At 36.2% G+C, this 25,319-nt stretch overlaps 1 protein-coding gene across 1 annotated transcript in view; it reads left to right on the top strand.

The window, feature by feature from the left end:
- The window catches only part of Klhl1 (kelch like family member 1), a 369,504-nt gene that overhangs the window by 259,339 nt on the left and 84,846 nt on the right, over positions 1-25,319 (top strand). The window contains exon 7 of the mRNA XM_021181703.1: positions 24,046-24,270. Coding sequence (XP_021037362.1) covers positions 24,046-24,270 — 225 coding nt within the window. The remainder of the gene's footprint in view (positions 1-24,045; positions 24,271-25,319) is intronic.

Genomic DNA, 25,319 nt, shown 5'->3' with positions numbered 1-25,319 from the left:
ATTTTATTAGATATTAGAATGGCTACTCCAGCTTGTTTCTTCATACCATTTGCTTGGAAAATTGTTTTCCAGCCTTTCATTCTGAGGTAGTGTCTGTCTTTTTCCCTGAGATGGGTTTCCTATAAACAGCAAAATGTTGCATCCTGTTTGTGTAGCCAGTGTATTAGTCTATGCCTTTTTATTGGGTAGTTGAGTCCATTGATAGTAAGAGATATTAAAGAAAAGTAATTGTTGCTTCCTATTATTTTTGTTGTTAAAGTTGGCATTTTGTTCTTGTGGCTGTCTTTTTTAGGTTTGTTTAAAGATTAATTTCTTGCTTTTCCTAAAACGAGGTTTCCGTCCTTTTTTTTTTTTTTTTTTTTTTTTTTTTTTTCCTGTTATTATCTTTGAAGGGCTGGATTCATGGAAAGATAATGTGTGAATTTGGCTCTGTCTTGGAATACTTTGGTTTCTCCATCTATGGTAATTGAAAGTTTGGCGGGGCATAATAGTTTGGGCTGGCATTTGTGTTCTCTTAGTGTCTGTATAACATCTGTCCAGGGTCTTCTGGCTTTCATATTTTCTGGTGAAAAATCTGGTGTAATTCTGATAGGCCTACCTTTATATGTTACTTGACCTTTTTTCCTTACTGCTTTTAATATTCTATCTTTATTTAGTCCATTTGTTGTTCTGATTTTTTGTGTCAGGAGTTCTTTTCTGGTCCAGTCTATTTGGAGTTCTGTAGGCTTCTTGTATATTCATGGGCATCTCCTTTTTAGGTTTGGAAAGTTTTCTTCTATAATTTTGTTGAAGATATTTGCTGGCCCTTTATGTTGAAAATCTTCATTCTCATCTACTTCTATTATCCGTAGCTTCAGTCTTCTCATTGTTTCCTGGATTTCCTGGATGTTTTGAGTTAGGATCTTTTTGCTTTTTGCATTTTCTTTGATTGTTGTGCTCATGTTCTCTATGGATTCCATCTCTTGTATTCTGTGGCTGAAGCTCGCATCTATGGTTCCAGATTTCTTTCCTAGGTTTTCTATCTCCAGCATTGCCTCACTTTGGGTTTACTTTATTGTGTCCACTTCCCTGTTTCGGTCTAGTATGGTTTTGTTCATTTCTATCACCTGTTTGGATGTGTTTTCCTCTTTTTCTTTAAGGACTTGTAACTCTTTAGCAGTGTTCTCCCGTATTTTTTAAGTGAGTTATTAAAGTCCTTCTTGATGTCCTCTATCATCATCATTAGATATGCCTTTAAATCCTGGTCTAACTTTTCGGGTGTGTTGGGGTACCCAGGACTGGCTGAGGTGAGAGTATTGGGTTCTGATGATGGTGAGTGGTATTCATTTCTGTTCGTAAGATTCTTATGTCTGCCTTTCGCCATCTGGTAATCTCTGGAGTCAGTTGTTATTGTTGTCTCTGGATAGAACTTGTTTCTTTCATGATTCTGTTAGCCTCTACCCGCAGACCTGGGAGACTAGCTCTCTCCTGAGTTTCAGTGGTTAGAGCACTCTCTGCAGGCAAGCTCTCCTCCTGTAGAGAAGGTGTTCAGATATCTGTTGTTCAGAAAATAAAGGTCCGAAACAGGGCTTGTCTCAGAAGCTGTTAGCTTCTGTAGTCCACACTCTCACCTGTGCAGACTAGTCTTGGTGGGATCCAGGAAGGAAGATGGCTCTTGAGGATGCTCCAGCAAAGCCCTCCCGAGCGGGGTAGACACCTCTCCTCTGGCAGGGAAGGTGCCCAGATGTCTCAAACCTGTGGAGACTAGTCTTGGCAGGATCTAGGAACCAAGATGTCTCTGGCAGATGTTCCAGCAATGGCTTTGTGGGCCAGGCAGATGCCTCTCCTCTGGCAAGGAAGAAAGTTCTCTTTCTTTGTTGGGTCTTTGTGTGGTTTAGGTATCAGAGTCATTGTGATTTCATAGAACAAATTGGGTAGAGTACATTCTGTTTCTATTTTGTGGAATAGTTTGAGGAGTATTACTATTAAGTCTTCTTTGATAGAATTCTGTGCTAAATCCATCTGGTCTTGGGTTTTTTTTTTTTTTTTTTGGTTGGAATACTATTTATGATTGTTTCTATTACTTTAGGGAATATGTGACTGTTTATACCGTTACTCTGATCCTTATTGACTTTGGTACCTGGTGTCTGTCTAGAAAATTGTCCATGTTGTACAGGTTTTCCAGTTTTGTTGGGTATTGGCTTTTGTAGTAGCATCAGATGATTTTTTGGATTCTCTAATATTCTGTTGTTATGTCTTCCTTTTCATTTCTGATTTTATTAATTAATTATATTGTCCCTGTTCCTCACATTAGTCTGGCTAAGGATTTATCCATTTTGTTGATTTTTCTCAAAGAACCAGCTCCTGGTTTGGTTGATTCTTTTTATAGTTCTTTTTGTTTCCATTTGGTTGATTTCAGCCCTGAGTTTGATTATCTCCTGCTGTCTACTCCTCTTGGGCAAATTTGCTTCCTTTTGTTCTAGAGCTTTCAGGTGTGCTGTCAAACTGCTAGTGTATGCTCTCTCCAGTTTCTTTTTGGAGGCTCTCAGAGTTACTAGTTTTCCTCTTACTACTGCTTTCATTGTGTCCCATAAGCTTGGGTATGTTGTGGCTACATTTTCATTAAACTCTACAAAGTGTTTAATTTCTTCATTGACAAAGTTATCACTGATCATAGTGTTGTTCTGCTTGTTCTGCTTCCATGTGTTCAATCTCTATTATTTATGTTGTTATTGAAGATCAGCCTCAGTCCCTGGTCATCTGATAGGATGCATTAGATTATTTCAATATTTATCTGTTGATATCTGTTTTGTTACCGATTATATGGTCAGTTTGGAGAAGGTACCATGATGTGTTAAGAAGAAGGTATATCCTTTTGTTTTAGGATAAAATGTTCTGTAGATATCTGTTAAGTCCAGTTGTTTCATAATTTTGTTATTTTCACTCTGTCTCTGTTTAGTTTCTGTTTCCATGATCTGTCTATTGATGATAGTGGGGTGTTGAAGTCTCCTACTATTATTGTGTGAGGTGCAATGTGTGCTTTGAGCTTTAGTAAAGTTTCTTTACTGAATGTGAATGCCCTTGCATTTGGAGCATAGATATTCAGAATTGAGAGTTCATCTTGGAAGATTTTACCTTTGATGAGTATGAAGTATCTGAGTTAATATGACGTATTAACCAATCTGTTAGTTTATGTCTTTTTATTGGGGAATTAAATCCACTGATATTAAGAGATATTAGGGAAAAGTAATTGTTGCTTCCTGTTATTTTTGTTGTTAGATTTGAGATTCTGTTCATTTGTTTACCTTTAATATGGTTCCTTATACACTGTGTTAGTCATGTAGGGGTAATGGAGAAACTCAAAAGGCGACTTACAAAGTTTTTTTTTAATTTCCTGACATTTATTTATTTATTTTTATTAATCATTCTGTTTGTTTACATCTCAAATAATATCTCCTTTACCAGTAATTTCTCCACAACTCCCCAAACCCACATCTGCCTTCACCTCCTACCCTTTGCCTCTATGAGAGTGCTTCTCCACCCACTCCTACCCCATTGCTTCAGCATCCCTCTAAGCTTGGTTATTAAACCTCAACTAGACCAATAACCTCCCCTCTGACTGATGTCAGATAAGGTCATCATCTGCTACATATGTATTTAGAGTTCAGCATTCCTCCTGTACTCTCCTTGGTTGGTGGTCTAGTCTCTGGGAGTACTGAGTGACCTGGCCAGCAGACATTGTTCTTCCTATGGGGTTGCAATCCCCCTATGCTCCTCCAGTGCTTCTACCAGCTCTCTCACTGAGTTCCCTGAGCTCAGTCTGATGGGTGCAACCAAACATCACAATCTGCATTGGTCAGGTGCTGGGAGAAACTACCAGAGAACAGCCATGCCAAGTTTCTGTCTTCAAGATCCTCTTGGCAACAGTAACACTATAAGAATGCCATGTCTGCAGAAAGGATGGATCTCCAGGTGGGGCAGTTCCCAGATCTCACTTTCTTCAGTCTCTCCTTCATTTTTGTTCCGTTCGTTCCTTTTAACAGGAATATTTCTGGGTTAAAATCTTTGAGATGGATTGGTGTCCCATCCCTTGACTGGGGTTGTGCCTATCTACTGGAGGTGATCTCTGCAGGTCCTATTTTCCCTTCTCTGAGCATTTTAACTCTGTTGAATCCTGGGAGCCTCTTTCTTACCTGGTCTCTGGAACCCTCCATTGGCTATCCCAGTTTATCACCCACTGCTACATATTTTTATTCAATTTCCTGACCCTCTGAACCTTTCCAATCGCATCCATTACCTGATCCTGCGCCCCTCCTTGACCTCCTTCTTCTCTCTCCCACGTATTCCCCCCTCCCTCCAACTCCTGTGATCATTCTGTTCCCCCTCCTATGAAGGACTGAAGCATCCATACCGTAGGTTTCCTTCCTCCTAGGTTCCATATGGTCTGTGGGTTTTACGGTGGACATTGTGGCCTTTACCACTAATATCCACTTGTCAGTGAGTACACATACCATGAGTATTCTTTAGTGTCTAGGTTATCTCACTCGGGATGATATTTCCTAGTTCCATCCAATTGACTGCAAATTTCATGAAGTAATTGTTTTTAATTGCTGAGTAGTACTCCATTGTGTAAATGTACCACATTTTTTGGTATTCATTTTGCTGTTGAGAGACATCTGGTTTGTTTCCAGCTTCTGACCATTATAAATAAGGCTGGTATAATCATACATGAGCATGGGTCCTTACTATATGTTGGAGCATCTTTTGGGTATATGCCCAGGATATATATATATATATATATATATATATATATATATATATATATATATATATATATCTTCAGGTAGAACTATTTCCAATTTTCTTAGGAAACACCAGATTCATTTCCAAAGTGGTTTTACTAGCTTGCAATCCCACCGGCAATGAAGGAGTGTTGCTATTTCTCTATATCCTCACCAGCATCTGCTGTCACCTGAGTTTTTGTTCTTAGCCTTTCTGTCTGGTATGAGATAGAATTTCAGGGTCGTTTTGATTTGCATTTCTGTAATGACTAAGAATGTTGAACATTTCTTTAAGTGCTTCTCAAAAATTCCAGATTCCTCAGTTGAGAATTCTCTGTTTAGCTCTGTACCCCATATTTAAAATAGGATTATTTGCCTCTCTGGAGTCTAACTTCTTGAGTTTTTTGTGTACATTGTATATTAGTCCTCTATCAAATGCAAGTTGGTAAAGATCTTTTCTAAATCTCTGGGTTGCTGTTTTGTCTTATTGACAGTGTCCTTTGCCTTACAGAAGATTTTCAATTTTATGAGGTTCCATTTGTGTATTGTTGATCTTGGAGCATGAGCCATTGGTGTTCCGTTCAGGAAATGTTCGTGTGTGTATGTGTGTGTGTGTGTGTGTGTGTGTGTGTGTGTGTGTATTTTACTAGGAGCTTTAGCATAAAGAAGCAAAATGGAATTATAAGACACTCCAAATTAGTCACTTTCAGTCATTGGATAATGTGATATGAATATATAAAGGAGCAATTTGTGAACTGGGAACAGGGAGCAAAGCTTACACTTGGTGGAATTACTAACAGTAATGATGCTATGATTTATTGAAAGTGAGGATTGCTGCTTGAAGACTGATGTTATTGAAGTGTAAATAGTACTGCCAGAAATTCATGCATAGCACAATCATAAAAGTGAGATTTGTCTATGTTAGTCATGAGGCTAAATTATGCTATCTGTTATGAGGAAACAGAGCTGGGATATCATGGTAGGATGTGAGGATCATCACTTCGAGGATCGAAAAAGTCATCCTTGTTTTGATTTATCCAAAAAAGAATAAAAATCTTGAAACATACCATTCTCTTGTGGATACAACCTCCTTCATGAACTCATACAGTATAATAGCAGACTAGCAGAGAGACAATTCATGTCAAACTAAAAAATTGTAGAAGACTATTTTGTTTTATGAAATGGACAAATTAAGTTAAAGGAATCTGAGTATCTTTTAAAACTATAATCCTAGCAGAATGTAGTAGAGGTGATAGTAACACAATTTAATTATTCTGGTGTTACATTTATCATGTTACTCAGGATGGCAATGGATACTAAATGAAACTCAGTGAAATATACCTTGCCAATGGCATGCCAAGCCCATGGGTACAGTATATGCACTCAGATGGTGGGTAGCTGAGTGGACAAGTAGAATTAAATCAGCTTTCATTTCATTTTGCTGTATTACCTCTTTGTTTATGACTTACTGTTAGCCAAAGGCAAGCATATAATTAATTTGACAAACAACTGCAGTCTAATCAGCTAGCTGTAAATATTCTATGAGAATACCAAACAAACACTTTTAATATTACTAAGGATAAAGGAGGGGAGAAAGAAGTTGAAAATTTATGAACATGGAGAAATTTAACTACCATCTAAAAATGACAAAATTACTTCCTTCCTTTGATCATCTTACAGTGAACAAAACCAATGATATATTCCTATTCAATTTATGCCTTGCAGTTGCCTATATTTTACATAAAGAACTTATCTCTTTTTAGGGGTAAGCATGGTATAATTTTTCTCTTTCTTATTAAAGGATTTAGCAAGATCATTTTAGTCTGAATCTGTCTATTATTGTCATCATGGTTGAGAGACAAACCAGAAAGTGACATATCTGCTGATATTAGCCATTTGACCTGATTATTTTACTTCCTTGGCTTGATGTACATACACAGTTCTACTGTCAAGACCTTTTAAAGCAGAGCTCTTCATTCTGAAATTCTATAATTGGATATATTAAAGCACATAACTAAGCATAACTAATTTTTTTATTAAGGAAATGACCCCCTTATAGTTATGTGTCATGAAACCTAGACCTTTGAAATTATTGATATACAGTAACCCTAAGATGCTATCTTGATTTTTTTATATTTTTATTATTGAATTAAATAGATACAATAAAAGCAACTGTATTGGTTTGGTTTTTGAGTGCTGGCCTTCTGGATGCTCCCTCTGTAACTCCAGTCATCCACTTCAGTTCCACTTCAGTTCTTTTTCTTTGAACTTGAAGCACATCATGGAGATTACTGGTTCAAGGTCACTGCTTTTCACAAAGCTATAGAAATAACTCAAAGCCATGAATCACAGCTTGTCAGCCTAAGCCAGCTTTGCCTTGCACACAAGAGCTGCCTTCTGGAATCACTGTCTACCACCAGGCTGTTAAGATTCATTTGCCAGAGAATCACAGTCCCCAAGGATACCCGGGAAGGAACTGAGTTAAATGGCTATATCTGCTTTCTTAATAATGTTGTTTAAAGTTAGGAGAGATGCTCATGAGTTAAGTGAAATTTGTGTTGAAGTCCATCCCAGAGTGTCTGTAACACAGGGCACTGTAGCCCTCAAGCCATGCTCTTTAAAAAGGAATAGAATGAAGGTCTGCCAGGTGAACAGTGAATCAGGCCATGATACTTGGTGTTACACCTTTGTCTTCTCGGGAAAGTGACAAATCATTGTGGCTATTGAAACTGTAAATTTATCTCACACTCTGATTATAGGTGACATTCTCAACCAAAACAATCTGAATTTCATTTAATGAAAATGTTATTTTTGCTTCATGGTAAAGGATTTAGACCACATTGTTATATATTCTCTAGGAGTTTTAAGAAATAAACACTGGTGATTGTCTTAAAATACCTATTGGAATTATAAATCATTGAGTATCCTATATTCATTTTAATCCATTTCAGTAAAATATATAATAACTTTTAATCAATTTTCTCCCCATGCTAACATAGTAAGTCATTTTTAGGCCATCACAGGCCCTATATCTCTGAGTATGAGTTTTGCATGTGTTTCAGAAATACCTATACCTTGGGATTTCACTATGTAGTTATTCTCTGATAGTGAAAGAGACCTGGCAAGGTTAAATTGTCATGAGCTGAATAAAGACAAACAATAAAATAGAGATAAGTAGAAGTCACCAAGATGCCACCAAATATAACACTGTAAGTCACAATGAAATGAGAAGATTATCATGGTTCACAAAGACTTTCAAGTTTTTTTTTTAAGAATTTAAACTTGTTTTGTTTTTTATTGCAACATTTAACTCACATAGCACAAACTGTAAATTTATGTGGTTTTATTAGTATATTCATAGTGTACAGTCATTACCACTAATTCAAAAACACATTTCTTAATCCAAAAAAGACAGCCCACATTTTAATTTTTATTTACCTTTTAGGTTAGTGTGCAAAGTTCTGTTATGGCATCATCTTACAAGTGTGTGGTTCGATTTCATTCTTTCATTCATTGTTTATTTTTGCCTCTCTTCCTATGTCTCTTGCCCTCCTCTGACTAGCACTCTAACTCCTTCCTCATCTCATGTCACGAGTGTTTCATTACCTGATTCCATCCATGACTTTGAGGTCTTCTCCCCTTCTCTCAGATCTCCTTTTCTAGTTTAATGGCCACAGACACACACTGCATAAATAGTCTAAGTTCACATGAGGCGATACACATCGAACCTGTCTACCATATTTTGCTAATTGACTTTCAGTTGTATCCATTCCCAGGCAAATATCATGGTTTTATTATTCTTTAGAGTTGAATCAAATTCTATTGTGTACCATGATTTCTTTATCTACCTACCTACGCTGGTTTTGTTTCTTTTCTATTGTGAACAGGGCAGAAATAAATATGAATGCACAAAGGTCTCTGTAGTGTGTTCACTTAGCCTCTTTTGGGTACGTATTCAAGAGTCTTACATCTAGTTTCAGTTTTCTGGACAGTTTCTATGTTCTTCACTTCCTACATATTTTCCAGTATTTATTGCCTTTTGTTTTCTTGATGATAGATAGCTGTTCTGACTGAGGTTAGTTGGAGTCAGAAAGCACTTTTAATTTGCATTTCCGTGATTCTAAGGATGCTGAACACTTTTTGAGTGGTATGTGGCAAATGACCATTTATGAAAAAAGGAAAAGTGTGTTTTTCAAGTGTTTATAGCTGTAGATGGAGATTAATGGGACTTCTTGTCCTTCATAACACTCCGATGCAATGCGTATTTTTTTTTTTTTGCCACAAATTCAAACTTAGTAGTGAGCAATGTCCAAGACATTCAATTTTTTCTTCCATTTTCTTTTCCTGTATTTTGGACAGAGGCTGAAAAATTGAAACCACATTATGTGGAAAGTGCACCTTGAGACATAAGCATCCCAACCCTAACATATAGAGGAATAGCTTGATTTACTAAATGAAGTAAAATTAAAAATCACCTTAATTTATGAATATCATGATACATGAGTACAACTGTCAAGTAGTATAAACTTATTGTGCTTAGCAAATATTTATTAAGAAGATGAACATTGGAAATAAACTCTCAACAACATTTTAACCTATTTGTTCATTTTCTATAAAGCATCTAGGTTGTGAGTTCTTTGATATAAAAAAGGAGATATGTAATAAGTCTGAATTTGGCTAACCATAATAAAGCTCTCTTACCTTTGATGTTAGTACCTGACATATAAAACAACAGATTATAATTGTAACTATAGGATCTTATCTTTATATTAAAACATTATATTCAGTTACATTAAAAATGTAGCATTATCTATTTTCTCATTATAAAAAATAGTTTAAAGTACACACCTCCCATATGTATGGAGAGCAATATTACATGTTGATTGAAAGTTACTACCTGTTTTGTTGCCACTATCAAGTCAGTAAAACTCTCAACATGGATGTTAGGAGACTCAATAAGAATGATTTCTGGCTGCTCAGCTGACTTCTGACACTTTAAAGATAAAAGAATGTGTACTTTCCAGGAGATTTGTCCCTAAAAGGGTACTCATGCTCCAGTGGATGTTTCTAGATGCAATAAAGGTTTTTTGATCTTTTATTTTGTTTTTAGTTTTTGTTTTATGTATATTTATTTGGCCAGAATATGAACTTGGGAAAGAAATGTGGTAGAGGTGATTAAGGATTATGTTAAATAGAATGGAATGATGATATATTTGTTCAAAATATAATATACTGACTGCCATACCCAGAGATCCATCCCATAATCAACCTCCAAAGGCTGACACCATTGCATACACAAGCAAGATTTTGCTGAAAGGACCCAAATATAGGTCTCTCTTGTGAGGCTATTCTTGGGCCTAGCAAACACATAAGTGGATGCTCACAGTCAGCTATTGGATGGATCACAGGGCCCCAAGTGGAGGAGCTAGAGAAAGTACCCAAGGAGCTAAAGGGGTCTACAACCCTATAGGTAGAACAACAATATGAACTAACCAGTACCCCTGAGCTCTTGACTCTAGCTGCATATGTATCAAAAGATGGTCTAGTCGGCCATCAGTGGAAAGACAGGTCCATTGGTCCTGCAAACTTTATATGCCTCAGTACAGGGGAATGCCAGTGCCAAGAAGCAGGAGTGGGTGGGTAGGGGAATGGGGAGGAAGGTATGGGGGACTTTTGGGATAGCATTGGAAATGTAAATGAAGAAAATACCTAATTAAAATTTTAAAAAATACAATATACTATATACATGAATGAAATTCTCAAATGATAATAGTAATAATAGAATATATAAGTCTGTTTATAATATAATATATTTAATTATTAGGAAGTGAATCCATTTTTGTTTGCATATACTTATTGACTTCTTAACTGGTTGCATATTCTTATTGACTTCCCATTAACTATTTGCTAATTAGCTCTTTCAAAAGGAAGAAGGTCTCATTCCTTCAGTTTTAGGGCCTGAGTTCAACATCGAGCTTGTGAGCATTGTTCAACATTTTCCTGTGTAAAGAAAAATAATTAACAGAACAACATAGAAGTGCAAAGCTCCCACTTCATAACTTCCAGTCTATGCTTTGCTGGCAATAACACAGAGATAGACAGTGCAGCAGAGAACTTGCCATATCCCCCAACTCAGGAAATAAGATGAGGACAGAAAACACATCAATTTATCACCAGTATTCTATATCCTCTACTTAGGATGTTTCCCTGCTAATGTTTCTTCCATCATTCAAAATAATGAAACCAACTATTTATGAATCTATAGTGGACACTTTATGTTCAAGTCATAAAACTTGTCCTTGTCTATTGGCCATGTTGTAGTGAGGAATGTATTTGGTCCATCTTCAAGAGTCCAAGTAAATCTAACAGGTCTAGTATTGTTCAAATAATCATGTTGACAATATCATGTGTAACTAGATACAAACTTTTATCCGTCAGGGCTTTTGAAGAGCAAAATAAGTCACATTCTTTTTTTTTTAAATATTTTTTATTACGTATTTTCCTCAATTACATTTCCAATGCTATCCCAAAAGTCCCCNATACCCTCCCACTCCACTTCCCTACCCACCCATTCCCATTTTTTGGGCCTGGCGTTCCCCTGTACTGGGGCATGTAAAATTTGCGTGTCCAATGGGCCTCTCTTTCCAGTGATTTCATAAGAGAAGGATGGGTACATCAAAAGAGGCCTGTGATCAAAATTTTACTCTTCCAAAGATTACACGCTTCATGCCTTGGGGCTCCACCTCTGACATCTGAAACAAATGATGGACTTATAAAGGCCTAAGCAAACAGACACCCATTCACTTGTGTGCAGGTACTAATTTTAGCTGCATTTTTCCTTGGCAAATATTTCATGTTTTGTTCTTCATGATTTTCTGGTTTCTCCACTGCACCTTGTGCCTCAAGTTTATAGTTTGAAATCTTAATTCTGATCCTCTTAGTCATTGTCTGGGTCACAGGCTTCCATTAGAATTGTGTGGGGACATCTTCATGACGCTAATCTGCATGCTTGCAAAACCTTTCCCACATGAATAATGTCAAGGTTGGGTATTAGCAGCAGATCAACCATCTTGATCCCACTTAGATCTCAGCCACAGCAGTCTCTGAGCAACTGGAAAGCTAAAAGAATGCAACACATCCTCGACATTCTCGTGTGAACAGGGTCACTCTGCCAAAACCTTTCAAGTGAGTCTCTATGATTAGTGCTGTCTTTAAAAATGACTTCCTAAGACAATCACAAGACATCAATTCCATTTGTGCATTCTTGTGTCATTTTTAAAGGTGCACACCTCTTTATTAATCTTACCTTCTATAGCAACAACTTAATCATTCTGCTTTTCTTGGAAATCTGCAGCTTTCCCTTTCTTTTTTCTTTTTCTTCATCGTTCTCATTGTAACTGTGGCTTACAGTAGCAACCAAAACCAATGTTGTGTGCTAGGAAACCCAAGTTCTTGGTAGTGTTGAAATTTCCTCTTCTAACGTGATTAGTCATTTCCTTTGTGATCAGACTGTCATTGGTCTTAGAGAACTGAGGAACAGAAACCAAGTTCTTTGCCAGCCTGTAGAATGGATGGCATGTTTCAATTTGCATCTGAAGCCTCATAATACAAACGTACTCTCTGCATTCATATTAGTGTTCTGTGCTTCTAGGCACTCACAAAATCACACTGTAAAGTTTTGCATATACATTGCTTTATCCCTATATTTTTAAACTGCTTCCCACCATTTTCCCTAAAGTCTTTGTAAGATAAAATTTTATTCATTTATTTTCATTAATTTATTTATTCACTTTCCATCCCAATCAGTGCCCCTCTACTCCCAGTCCTCCCTCACACACCTCCTTCCACTGTTTACCCATCTCCTTCTCTGCAAAGCAGGAGACTTCCTAGGCTTTATCCCACCCTGGTACATGAAGTCATTGAAGGACTAGGCACATACTATACAACCAAGATCACACAATGCAGCCCAGTTAGGTGAAAAGTGCCCACTGTCAGGTAATAGATTCAAGATAAGCCCCTGCTCCAGATGTTGGAGGGACCAACATGAAGACCAAGCTGCACATATGCTAAATATGCAAAGGGGTCTTAGGTCTATCCTCTGCTAGCTCTGTGGTTGGTGGTTCAGTCTCCAGTGGTTCCCAAGTGTCCAAGTTAGTTAACACTATTGGTTTTCCTATGGAGTCCCTATCCCCTTTGGGTCCCTCAATCCTTTTCCCAACTCTGCCACAAGACTCATCAAGCTCCATGTAATGTTTGGCTATGATTCTCTGTTGATTCCATGGGCTGCTGGGTGGAGTTACTCAGGGGACAGTTATGCTAGGTTCCTGTCTGCAAGCATAACAGAATATCATTTATAATGTCAGGTATTGGTTCTTATCTATGAGATGGATGTCAATTTGTGACAGTCATTGCTTGCCCATTCCCTCTATCTCTGCTCCATCTTTGTCCCTGCACATCTTGTATGGAAGACATATTTTGGGTTGAAGGTTTTGTGGATGGGTTGCTCTCCTTATACTTCTACTGGGAATCCTGCCTATGTATGGGGTTGCCACCTCAGGTTCCATCTCTCTCCCTGCAAGGAGTATAAGTGAAAGTGACCCACATAGTTGCCTTGCTACTCCCATCCCTGGTCTTAAAAATTACATTATCAGGGTTAGTTGTAGCAATGACTTCACATCTTTGTTACTAATCTTCAGTGATAGTTAGAATTTTAACCAATGTGACAAATAACTAAAAAGCAATTTCAGAGGAGGAATGATTTACTGTGACTCAACTTGAAAGATTTTAGTTATGGTTAGTCCTGCCAATTGATTTGAGCCGTGTAAGGGAAATTCATTACTAACATAATTATTAATCATCAATAATTAATTATTGGTCATCAATAAATGATTAACTTTTCATTGTAAGTAATTAATATCATTTTCTTCCTCAATTGTAATTAATCAAATGACTATGAAATATATTGTATATTTAGTATGTTATTTTCTTCAGCTTCTTTCTCTTAGAGACTGTCCAATCTTCTAAGAATTTATTTTTTAGTAAGTTACAATTGAGCACTTAAATTAGTAATGGTAAAATGCTATCATGATGTCATTATGATTATGCAATATGCTAATACCCAAAATAAGTCATCATTCAAGGTTTCTTACACTTTTAATCATTCTCATGACATCTAGCAAAGTTCTCTAATTTTCTTCCTCTTGCATGTGTGCTTTGCTCACTGGTTTTATTCTTCCATAATCACTGTTATGGATGATTTCTTTTAAATAACCTCTTTTCACAGTATTGGTAGGCTTAACTTTTATAAAGAAATTGAAATGGGGCCTGGAGAGTTGGCTTAGAGGTTAAGAGAATTTGTAGTTCTTAGAGAAAGTTTGAATTTGCTTTCTTATCACTAATGTCAGCCACTAGTATTCTAACATTTCTGGTTGGTTACCTGTCAAGTGAAAAATTATTTCGATTATTGTAATGTTTGTATGTCTTCCTTATATAATAAAATATCAAGAAAATAATAATTTCCCTCTGTGTTCAAGCAATATTTTNCCTGCCATAATGTCATGTACATTCATTCATTAAAGTATGTGATTTACAATACATTTTTCATTAAAAATGTGGATGTATGGCAGTTGATGAAATGTTTATTCAATGAAAAATTAAAGAAATAAGCGATGGATAATGATTACCATAATCATTTCAAAGCTCTGCCTCTGTTATCATGTGTATCAGAAAAAAAACAACTTGGTTTTACTTTTTTTTTTTTTTTCAGAAATGCCTGTCATTATTAGCTGCTTTCTTAAAGAGAATATATTTCATGTAATCAATTCATAACGATTTGATAGCATCAAGATCATCTTCAGTATTGGACTAAGAGTGTCTCTAAGTATTTCATACATTGATTTTTCCCACTTAATAGCAATAAATGATTGCTCAGTGGTAAATCAATGCATGTTTTCACTGGTTGCTCCCCCAGTGTTAGCTATTTGCAGCTTTCAGCTGCCCCAGCTCTTTCTAATTTATGGGTTTGTAAAAAGCCTTAGAACTGAGGTAACTCAGTTTATTAATGTTCCATTAAAACCATAGACAAAAAGCTCTGTAAAAAACCTTAGGACTTTTCTAGTGAGTTGAAAGAAGGTTTATCGCCAGCCTAGGTGTCTTTTTTGACATCTATTTTGTCAGTTCAAAAAACTTATCACTTAATTTTGTGCTGTCTGTGTTCAAGATAAATGAGGTTGCTAAATAATTGAATTATGCATATTGCAACAAATCCTGCCTTCTGTAAGGGCAAAGCAGAATCCATAAGCACTAATTGCTGTCATCACAATTGCTTTTATCAATGAATACCATCTACAGAGACTGAGAATTGGGCTTCAAAAACAATTTGATCATTTTTTTTTTCAACATTTGTATTTTAGAGAAGAGACTGTTTCTTTTATCATGATGGAAATGATTTTATGTTTCCATTGTACTTTCTAAATTCTATTAAGGTTGGAATGAGAGTGTGCTCTATATCATAAAATACAAATAAACGTAACAAAGTTTTACTATTCTAATTATTATCACACCTCGCAATTTAGATCATAATCATATATTATCTCAGATTCCATCAATTTCACAGTCTGGGGTGGCTGGCTTAAGTTTTATATTAAGCCCCATAAAGAATGAAATCTTGCTGTAACTGTCCTCTTGGATGGTGTATAGGATCCTTCCAAATCCAAATTGCATTCAGATTGTTGGTACAAATCTCTCCTTATAATTAGATGATTTTGATGCTGCCTGGCACCTGGCTTCCTACAAAAGAATTTTGAATTCTTTCTTCAGTGTCCCTCTCTACCTTCAAATATTATGTTTGTATCTTCTATTATTGTTCCAAATTTTCCAACTTTTAAATACTGCCAATCACTTATATTTAATATAAATGAACTGAAGGTGAAAAAGTAAAATTCACTATATTGGGCTTAAAAATTAGGTTAGTGTTGATTAACCAATTGTATTTTGAAGAATAGTCAGCAAATAATGAAAGTTTTATTTATAAAATGTCATAAATAATTGTAATTACTTTTTTATAAAAATGGAATTCACTCAGTCTCAAAAGCTTTTAAAACAAATTAGATGCTCATTTATTTACAAATCTCTACTCAGAAACTTGTCCTTACCCTTTAATATATTTTGATAAAATTTAATAAAATTTCAGTTTTTCTCAATTCAAAGACTGTGTATTCTAGTTACTTGACATGAACTGGAATCTCTGATTCACATTCCTCCATTGAGTTACTTATTTGACTTTCCTCAGAATTGGAGTCTGACCTGAGAGTTGTAAACTAAAATAAAACACTTTCCTTCAAGGGTTGTATCAATGCAATAATAATCCTAGCACAATTAATTTTTTCACAATTTCTGTTGGCATTATGACAAGTATTACTGATGGTTTCACTATTCAAACAACATCATAGAAAATTTCCCATTTAAATATATGCTTTGAAATTAGTTCTTATGTGGTTCATTTTTATTTATAAATTTAAAAATGATCAAAAATGAGCATATAAAATCTCTGTTGCAAAGACAAACTTATTAATGTTATTACTTGTTATGTATATTAGAAATGAGATTTCCCATTGAATTCAATTGCTACATTAATTTAGTAAATTAGAGTATACATTTTACAGATTATTGCTGTATAAACATAAAGCTCACAAAGTGATATCAAAATTCTTCTATAACAACTTTTAAAGTAATATAATATTAACAAGTAATCTAGACCTTAGCATCTAGACCTACTACTGCCAAAGGATCTGACTCTGTACTTGTATTTATGAAACTTGACATTATTTTAGATTAGTTTCATACATTTATTATTAGTTGATTCTGGAGATTATATATATTTCTACCTTAAATTAGTTTTAATTTATTATAAATACCATTCCAGGATTTACCAATGGCAATATCAAAGAAACAATTGGCACCTTTAAACTAAAAAGGTATTCTGCAAATTAGAAAAATTGTCAAGCTCTTATTGGATCAGTTTTATAGGATACACTTAAAAGATGTGACTTTACCTCTTAGACATTAGTGACAATGAATAATCATTTAATTAAGACTAGACACAAATTATTCTGTCTTCACATGAATGGTGCCTTTTGAATATTTTATAAAATGATAACTTATTACAATATTCTTCTAGCCCAATTCATATTGATATTTGGATCTATATAATGGCAATTTTTGCCTTTACTTAAGGAACAAAAACCTGAAATTAACCTGAATGAATTTGTTCTTTCTTTGGCATAATTATCACCAAAGGGAATGCATGACTCTCAAATAAAAGGAGGAACTGCCATCATTTCCAAATTGAAAAATGGAAAAGAATTCATGATAATAATTTTGATGAAATACATACAGACAATGAAATACATTGGTAGGAACACTTTTTAAAGAATATTTCAACTAACAAATTTTACCAGAAAAAATGTGTTTATCAAAAATATACTTGACTTTTTGAAAATTACAAAGTGGGACCCGGAAAAATGGTTCAGTTTTTAAGAGCACAGGTAAGATCAAACTACATTCAAATAGCCATGCAAAATGCCAGATATGATCCATGCATGCAGGTTACCCTAGAACTGTCAGAGGACAAACATGATTTGGGGAAAATGACTGCAAACCACACTTCATTTTCAATAAGGGACTCTGTCTCAAGGTACTAATTTAGGAACTGAGAGAGCAGAATTCAAGACATCACACCGATCATTTGCTAAATGACTGTTCATATTGGCATGCACCTCCACACATGTATATTTACAAAACACACATGCACATACATACACACACATTCACAGGTCCTCAAACTCACAAAGCTAAAACATCTATGAAGCAGAAGAACCAAATACGAAAATAACCACTTATTTTGGCTAGTGTATGTATACTCCACAAATACAAATTATTCTTTCCTATCTATTTTTAAATTCTGTATAATGAAGCACTGTTGAGGAATGAGTTGCAATATACCTTATTGGTTTGGATAGACAGTGTTTCACAAAATACATTCATGTCTTCATTACAGAACTCTGTTCTTCTAAGTTACATACCAAGAGAAAAATTATTTAGTGAAAGACTTAAGTTTTAGGGGTGTGGAGATATGGTTTACAGAATACGAATGCATATTAATGTACTACAGCAGAGGCAGAGGCTTGGTATAGGGACCTGAATGTGGTTTGCAATGTGCTTGAGTATATTCCATCCCCACTCAATATTTTCTCTGTGCCTCTTCAGTGAGGTCTTGACCTACCTCATATGAACTAGAAAACCTGCCAACCTTCTCTTTGTATTAATACTGAACAATTCAATTTGCTGATCGTAATGTAAAGAATGTGGCCAATGGAGATGCTAGGATACCTTAAGGTCAAGTTAAACAGGGCATATATTAAACCGGCTCTGTGTGGGTGATCACTCTGAAGAGACCCTTCTGAGACTCCCCTACTGGGCCCTTAATGCACTAAGTTGAAATACTTCTGCAACATTCCCATTGCTTTCTGTTTGTTTGTTTGTTCTGTTGTTTAATTAGATATTTTCTTTATTTACATTTCAAATGTTCTCACTTTTCTTGATTTCCCCTCCAAAAACCTCCTATCCCTTCCCCCCTCCCCCTGCTCACCAACCCACTCACCCCTGCTTCCCTTTCCTGGCATTCCCCTACACTGGGGCATCAAGCCTTCCCAGGACTAAATGGCCTCTCCCATTGATGTCCTCTCCTCCCATTGATGTCTGACAAAGCCATCCTCTGTTATGCGTGTGGCTGGAACCATGAGTCCCTTCATGTGTACTCTTTGGTTGTTTGTTTAGTCCCTGGGAGCTCTGGGGGTACTGGTTGTTTCATATGTTGTTCCTCCTATGTTGCAAACCCTTTTAGCTCCTTGGGTCCTTTCTCTAGCTCCTCAGTTGGGAATCCTCTGCTGATAACTATTCCATGACAGAACCACTAGAAACCCAAGTCACATCACCCACTCACCACATGTGTTTATGTATATGCTTGACTTCTTGCCTGACTATTATCCTGACTAAAGTAAAACCAATGAGCCACTCTTCTGGGAATTGAAAATTCGTGGTGGTAAACCTTAAGTGATACTTTATTATTTTTTTCTGCTCATTTAGTGTAACTGTTTAGGAAAGATTAGGAGGTTGAAGGGAATTGATTGTTAAAGTATGTGTGATATTGTTGGAGAAGGACACTGAGGTGGGTTTTGAGGTTGAAGTCCCATGGTAAGCTCCATCTCCTTCTCTGCCTGCTCGCTACATATCAGAATACAAAGATACCAATTCCTGCTCAAGAAGCATGCCTATGTGCGTCCTGAAATTATGAGATTGTACTAACCCTGTAAAGCTATTAGCATGCCCCCAAACAAATGGTTTTTTAGTAAGAAGAAAATAACTTGTAGATTATTGAATTTTGGTTCTCATATCATCATCCTTCTTTAGCCTCCATAGCTACTTGCACTCCTACATGCAGAAATATGTGCACACACACACACACACACACACACACACACACACACACACACATAATCGAAAGTGTAATACATATTGAATTAAGAATTGGATCCAAATCTACAGCCACATATATAGCAGAGGATGACCTTGTGGGATATTAATGAGAGGAGAGGCTCTTGGTCTCATGAATGCTCGATGCCCCAGTGTAGGAGAATATCAGGGCAAGGAAGCAGGAGTGGGTGAGTTAGTGAGCAGGGGGTGGGGAGATGGGATGGGGGATTTTGAGAGGGGAAATGAGGGAAAGGAATACAATTTGAAATGTAAATAAAGAAAATAATAGATAGATAGATAGATAGATAGATAGATAGATAGATAGATAGATAATAAATTGAGATTACTAATCTGTTGGTAGTTGTGGGAAATATTTTTAAATAGGTCAAGTTCCTGTACCACACTCAGCTACTCTCTGTCCCAGTGGTGGTCTTGCCTCCTCTGTCTTTAAGCTAGACCCTGCAGTGACTGATCACAGTCTTTCCAGCTCTGGATCACTTGTCTCAGTGCTGCTTGTACCTTCTCAGCCATAAACCCCTTGTGGTCAGCAGTCCCACATTCCAGTTACCCAGTAAAACAAAACTCTAGAAGCCTATAATTAGTCAGATTTATATATCAATAAATTTTCAATACACAAGATGTCCACACAATAAATTCAGGATCAATTGATAATGATACAAGCTGCCCACCTAGATTAGACAAGTTACTCCAATTATTTTATCCCTATATGATATTATAGCTACTTGTGTCTATTTAAAGCCACAAGGATCCTGGATCATCCTGTTCGTCCTCCTTCTTGCTACCTGTCTTCTCTGTCCTTGTCTTTGCAATGTCTAGCTCTCCTTCCTTTCCCCTTGTCTAGTCACAGGCTTCTTGTTGTATTAATAATTAAATTAATTGAACATGGAAAATCCTTCTACAAGTAGTAATATACACATATGTAACATATGTTTATAGAATAGTAAAATTAAGCCCATATTGGACAATGTCAGAGAGATGAATATATTTTGTTATGTTCATAGAAGAGCCTATAAAGAACACTGGCATTCTCTGAACACAGAACAGGCAAAAAGAAAACATTTATTTTTTTTACTCCCTGGGATCCTGAAAGGAAGGCAACTCTGTCAATATGACTTTAGTCTGTGCCACAGTTTTGACTGTCACCAGTAAGAAAATATATTTATGTTATTAAGCCAGTGAGTTTGAGATAGCTTTTCTACAGTAGTCATAAACTATAGATGCGGTGTATAATTTGAATAATGAGAACAGAGAAGAGCTGCTATTTCTATTGTAGCAACTTAAGTAAGTAGATACCATTGTAATACAGAAACAAGCAAAAAACTGTGAAAGTACAAAATCATCTGTTCATACTTGTCTAACTTTTTGGAGAATGCTTTGACACTCACTTCAAATCCACAATTCACATATGAATAATAATGTATGTGGTTGCTCAGGTCAGATTAACTTCATTTATACCAAACTAATTCCCTAGATGTGCAAAACAACTTTTCATAAATTTAATCTTTTATTTATTTATTTACACTCCAGATTGTATTTCCCACCACCACAGGTCCACCCTCCAACTGTTCCACAACCCATACCACTTCCCTACCCCTGTTTCCACAAGGATGTCCCGATCCCTCCCCCTCCCCCTCCCCCCCACTCAGGAGCCCGCTAAACTGCCTAGGGCCTCGAGTCTCTTCTCTGACTGAACCCAGATCTGGCAGTACTCTGCTGTATATATGTTGGAGGCCTCATATCAGCTGGTGTATGCTGCCTGGTTGGTGGTCCACTGTTTGAGAGATCTCAGGAGTCCAGGTTAACTGACACTCTTGGTCCTCTTTCAGGATCACCCTTCTCCTCAGTGTCTTACAACTTTTCCCTAATTCAATCATAGAGGTCTGCAGCTTCTGTCCATTGGTTGGGTACAAATATCTGCATCTGACTCTTTTAGCTTCTTGTTGGGTCTTCAGGAATGGTCATGATAGAACCCTTTTTGTGAGTGCGCCATAGCCTCAGTAATACTGTCAGGTCTTTGGACCTCTGTTATGGGAAATTTTAAAAAGGAACCCACATGTTCTCGCACTAGTGCCATCAACTAACAGGCAACAGGGATCCCCAAGGGTGATCTCATTAGGGTAGTCTCTCAGCCCACCAACTCTCTGGCATGCTGGGCCACAGGGTTCCTGCAGGGCCATATCACTCAGCAGTCACTCAACTATAGCCATCTCTCCAGTGCATCAACCCCCAAACCCTGCCACTTTATCTCCCTATCATGCAATGCCCCATTGTCAACCATTATATCACAATACCTAGTAGCCTGGTAGAATCAAGACTCTTAATCCTTAATTAACCAATTCGATTTTTGTATTAATAGTATCACAACTTACAAGATGCCAATACCATAATTTCAGAGACAATTGATATTGATAAATGCTTGATCCCAGTATTCCTACCCTTGTGAAATCATAAGAACTTGTGGCTGAAAAATGCCACGTTGGGACACGACAGTGGCCATGATTCTCCTTCCTCTCTTCTTCTCTCTTTCCTCACTCTCTGCAACTCTTAGCTCAGCCTCCCTCTTCCCTGTCAAACCATCTGAGAAATGTCAGGCATGTGTTCCATATCATGGAGTGGGTTTTATATCCAGTCAGATAATTGTGGGTTACTCCTACACCTTTTGTGCCACTATCGTACCAGTGTATACTGCAAGAGTGTCACCATTGTATATTCAAAGTTTTGAGGTTGGCTTGATGTTTACCTGCTCCTCTGGTAGTATGAAAGAACGTCACAATTCCATGAACATTAAATAGTAGGCTTAAGGTTATTAGTAGGCTCCATCTTTACTCGGCCATATTCAGTGAGTTATAAAGGTTTTGTCTTTAGCAAAAGAACTATAATGTATACAGTGGCATATACAATGGAATAAAATAGAGCAAATTACCATGAATCTAAAAATAAGTATACTATCTTTTTAAATCACACAAATACACACACATATAAAGTACCTATAATTATTTAATGTTTCTATTTTTCCCTATGTCAGATAATTCATCATATAAGATTCTACATGATCATTATCTTACTTTTTAAGATAAGTTGAGAGTAATTTATATTACATTACAATAATTGGCAAAATTCCTGCTTCCAGGGTATTTATATTCGTTTCTTTATTGCTATTTCTAGTCAAAAAAGTTAATCAATACACTTGGAGTTATATGTTATCTAAGCAAAAACAACTTCCAACATTGTGATTAAAATAAAGCTTTGATGTTTGAATGAAAGTAAACAAAATTCATGGCTCATTTATTAATACGAAATATTGGTGGATTGAGGCTAAAAAATGAGTCCAAACACTGAGGAAACATTATAAGTTCTTATTTGTTTTGTATCATATAAATATTTGTGAATATGTTCTAAGCAGTCATATTTTATAAGTAGCAAAACTAATAATATTTTTTTTTTGGTTTTTTAGAGGCAGGGTTTCTTTGTACAACACTGGCTGTCCTGGAACTAACTCTGTAGACCAGGCTGGCCTCAAACTCAGAAATCCACCTGCCTCTGCATCCCAAGTCCTGGGATTAAGGCGTGTGCCACCACTGCCCAGCTCAATACTACTACTTTTAGAAGCCTGTTTAATTTAGACATCTTCAATTTTTCTTTTATGAGTTATTTTATTTCTCAAATTTATAAAAATTTTTCAGACAAAGTGTCATTATTTAGAGACTATAATTACTTAGGATAAATTTTCATTTTATAAGTCTAAATGTTATTATTACTCTCCAGACAATTTTAAAGAAGTTTAAGTATCATGGTAAATATTTATTAACATATTCCAGGTGAAAATAAAAGAACATTTATTTATTTTGTTTGTGCAGTGTATGTATGTGGAACCTCTTTACCGCAGTGCATACATAAAGGTCAAATAACAATGTGTAGGATTAATATTTTTCCTTCTACTCAATGGGTTCTAGATATCAAAGACACATCATCAAACCTTATAGAAAGTGCCTTGTATTCTGAGCCATCTTACAGCCAATAAAGTTGTTTTGTTGTTGTTGTTGTTAGTAGGTTTTATCTATCTGTCTCTATTTATCTATCTACCTGTTTGTCGAACTGTCTGTCCCTGTCTGTCTGTCTACCTGTCTCTATCTATCTATCTATCTATCTATCTATCTATCTATCTATCTATCTATCTATCTATCATCTATCTATCNATCTATCTATCTATCTATCTATCTATCTATCTATCTATCTATCTACCTACCTACCTACCTATCTATCTATCTACCTATGTACTTACCTATGGCAACATACAAATGTTAAAAAAAAATGTTTCCAGCCCAGTAATCTTTTATATTATTAACATACTTTCAGAAATTGTTACAGATAGACAGCACACACAATTTTGTAATTTAAAGGGATGTTCAATCATTTTCTCAAGCTAAGATTATGAAGCATGCTTAAATGATAAACAATAAGACAGAGATGTTTTAAATTTTGACTATTCATTTCCAACATTGCTACCATAAAATGAATAGTTTAGCCCTCAATATATGTATCTATTTTGAGCATTAGTCTCCACAAAGCAGAGAAAAGGTTAATGACTTATTACTTTTCCTTTCAGGGCATGCTTTTCTTGGAGACAAATAAATGTATCTACTATGCTTTTGCATTCTAATTTACATCGTATTGTTCAGGTTGTTCATTGATTCATTGAGATTGATGACCTTTTAATTTTATGTTCTATCAGGGGCTACAACCATAGAGAAGTATGACCTCCGAACAAATCTGTGGATTCAGGCAGGAATGATGAATGGCAGAAGGCTTCAGTTCGGTGTGGCTGTCATTGATGACAAGCTCTTTGTAATTGGAGGTCGAGATGGCTTAAAGACTTTGAACACTGTTGAATGTTACAATCCCAAAACCAAGACATGGACAGTTTTGCCACCAATGTCAACACATAGGCATGGTCTAGGTAAGGTGTATTTATTTATTTATTTATTTTTATATATTTTTTTAACTTTTTCTTGAAAATACAAATGCAGTAAAATAAATTCTTACATAAAATGGTTGATTTGGAGCATAATGTTTTAAGCTTTTCAACATTTCATGGATTGTCAAATGTACGTTTTGTTGTTGAGAAAGGAGGCCAACACACACACACACACACACACAAAGAGCTTAAGCTGTTCATAACTCTATTACAAAATCATATTCATACATTTGGTGTGAATAAGATGAAATATAGAAAAAGTACTAAAGACAGATAATGTACTAGATAGACAATATATTGAAGTCTAGAGAGAAAATGCTTCCTATAAAAGAGAAGAATTAAGATGGCTCCTCCCAGTGTCGAGAAAAGGTAAATTTAACTGTTTTGGGGCAAGTATACTTCTCTGGAAAACAATTGAGAAGAATGCCTTGCAGGTGGGGGACTTGAGCCAGTGTGACAGGCTTCTTCTGCTCTACCGTGGAGCAACTCGATTAATGAGGAAGAAGATTTGGAATCCACCGATGACCTACTAGGCCATACTCTGCTACACATGCAGCTGGAGTCATGAGTCCCACAATTTGTATTCTTTGTTTGGTTGTTTAGTCCCTGGGAGCTCTGGAGGTACTGGTTAGTTCATATTGTTGTTCTTCCTATGGGGTTGCAAACCCCTTCAGGTCCTTGGGTCCTTTCTCTAGTTCCTTCATTGGGAACCCTATGCTCAATCCGGAGGATAGCTGTGAGCATCCACTTCTGTATTTTTCAGTCATTGGCAGAGCCTCTCAGGAGACAGCTCCTGTTAGCAAACACTTGTTGGCATATATACAGTAGTGTTTGGGTTTGGTGATTGTATATGGGATGGATCCCCAAGTGAGGCAGTCACTGAATGGTCATTCATTCACTCTCTGCTCCACAATTTGTCTCTAAAACTCCTTCCAGTACCCCGGAGCTCTTGACTCTAGCTGCATATGTATCAAAAGATGGCCTAGTCAGCCATCACTGGAAAGAGAGGCCCATTGGACACACAAACTTTA

The sequence above is a fragment of the Mus caroli genome, chromosome 14, assembly GCF_900094665.2.
Source record: "Mus caroli chromosome 14, CAROLI_EIJ_v1.1, whole genome shotgun sequence".
Lineage (NCBI taxonomy): Eukaryota > Metazoa > Chordata > Mammalia > Rodentia > Muridae > Mus > Mus caroli.
Note: the sequence above shows the minus strand (reverse complement) of the source record. Positions and strands in the feature narration are given on the sequence as shown.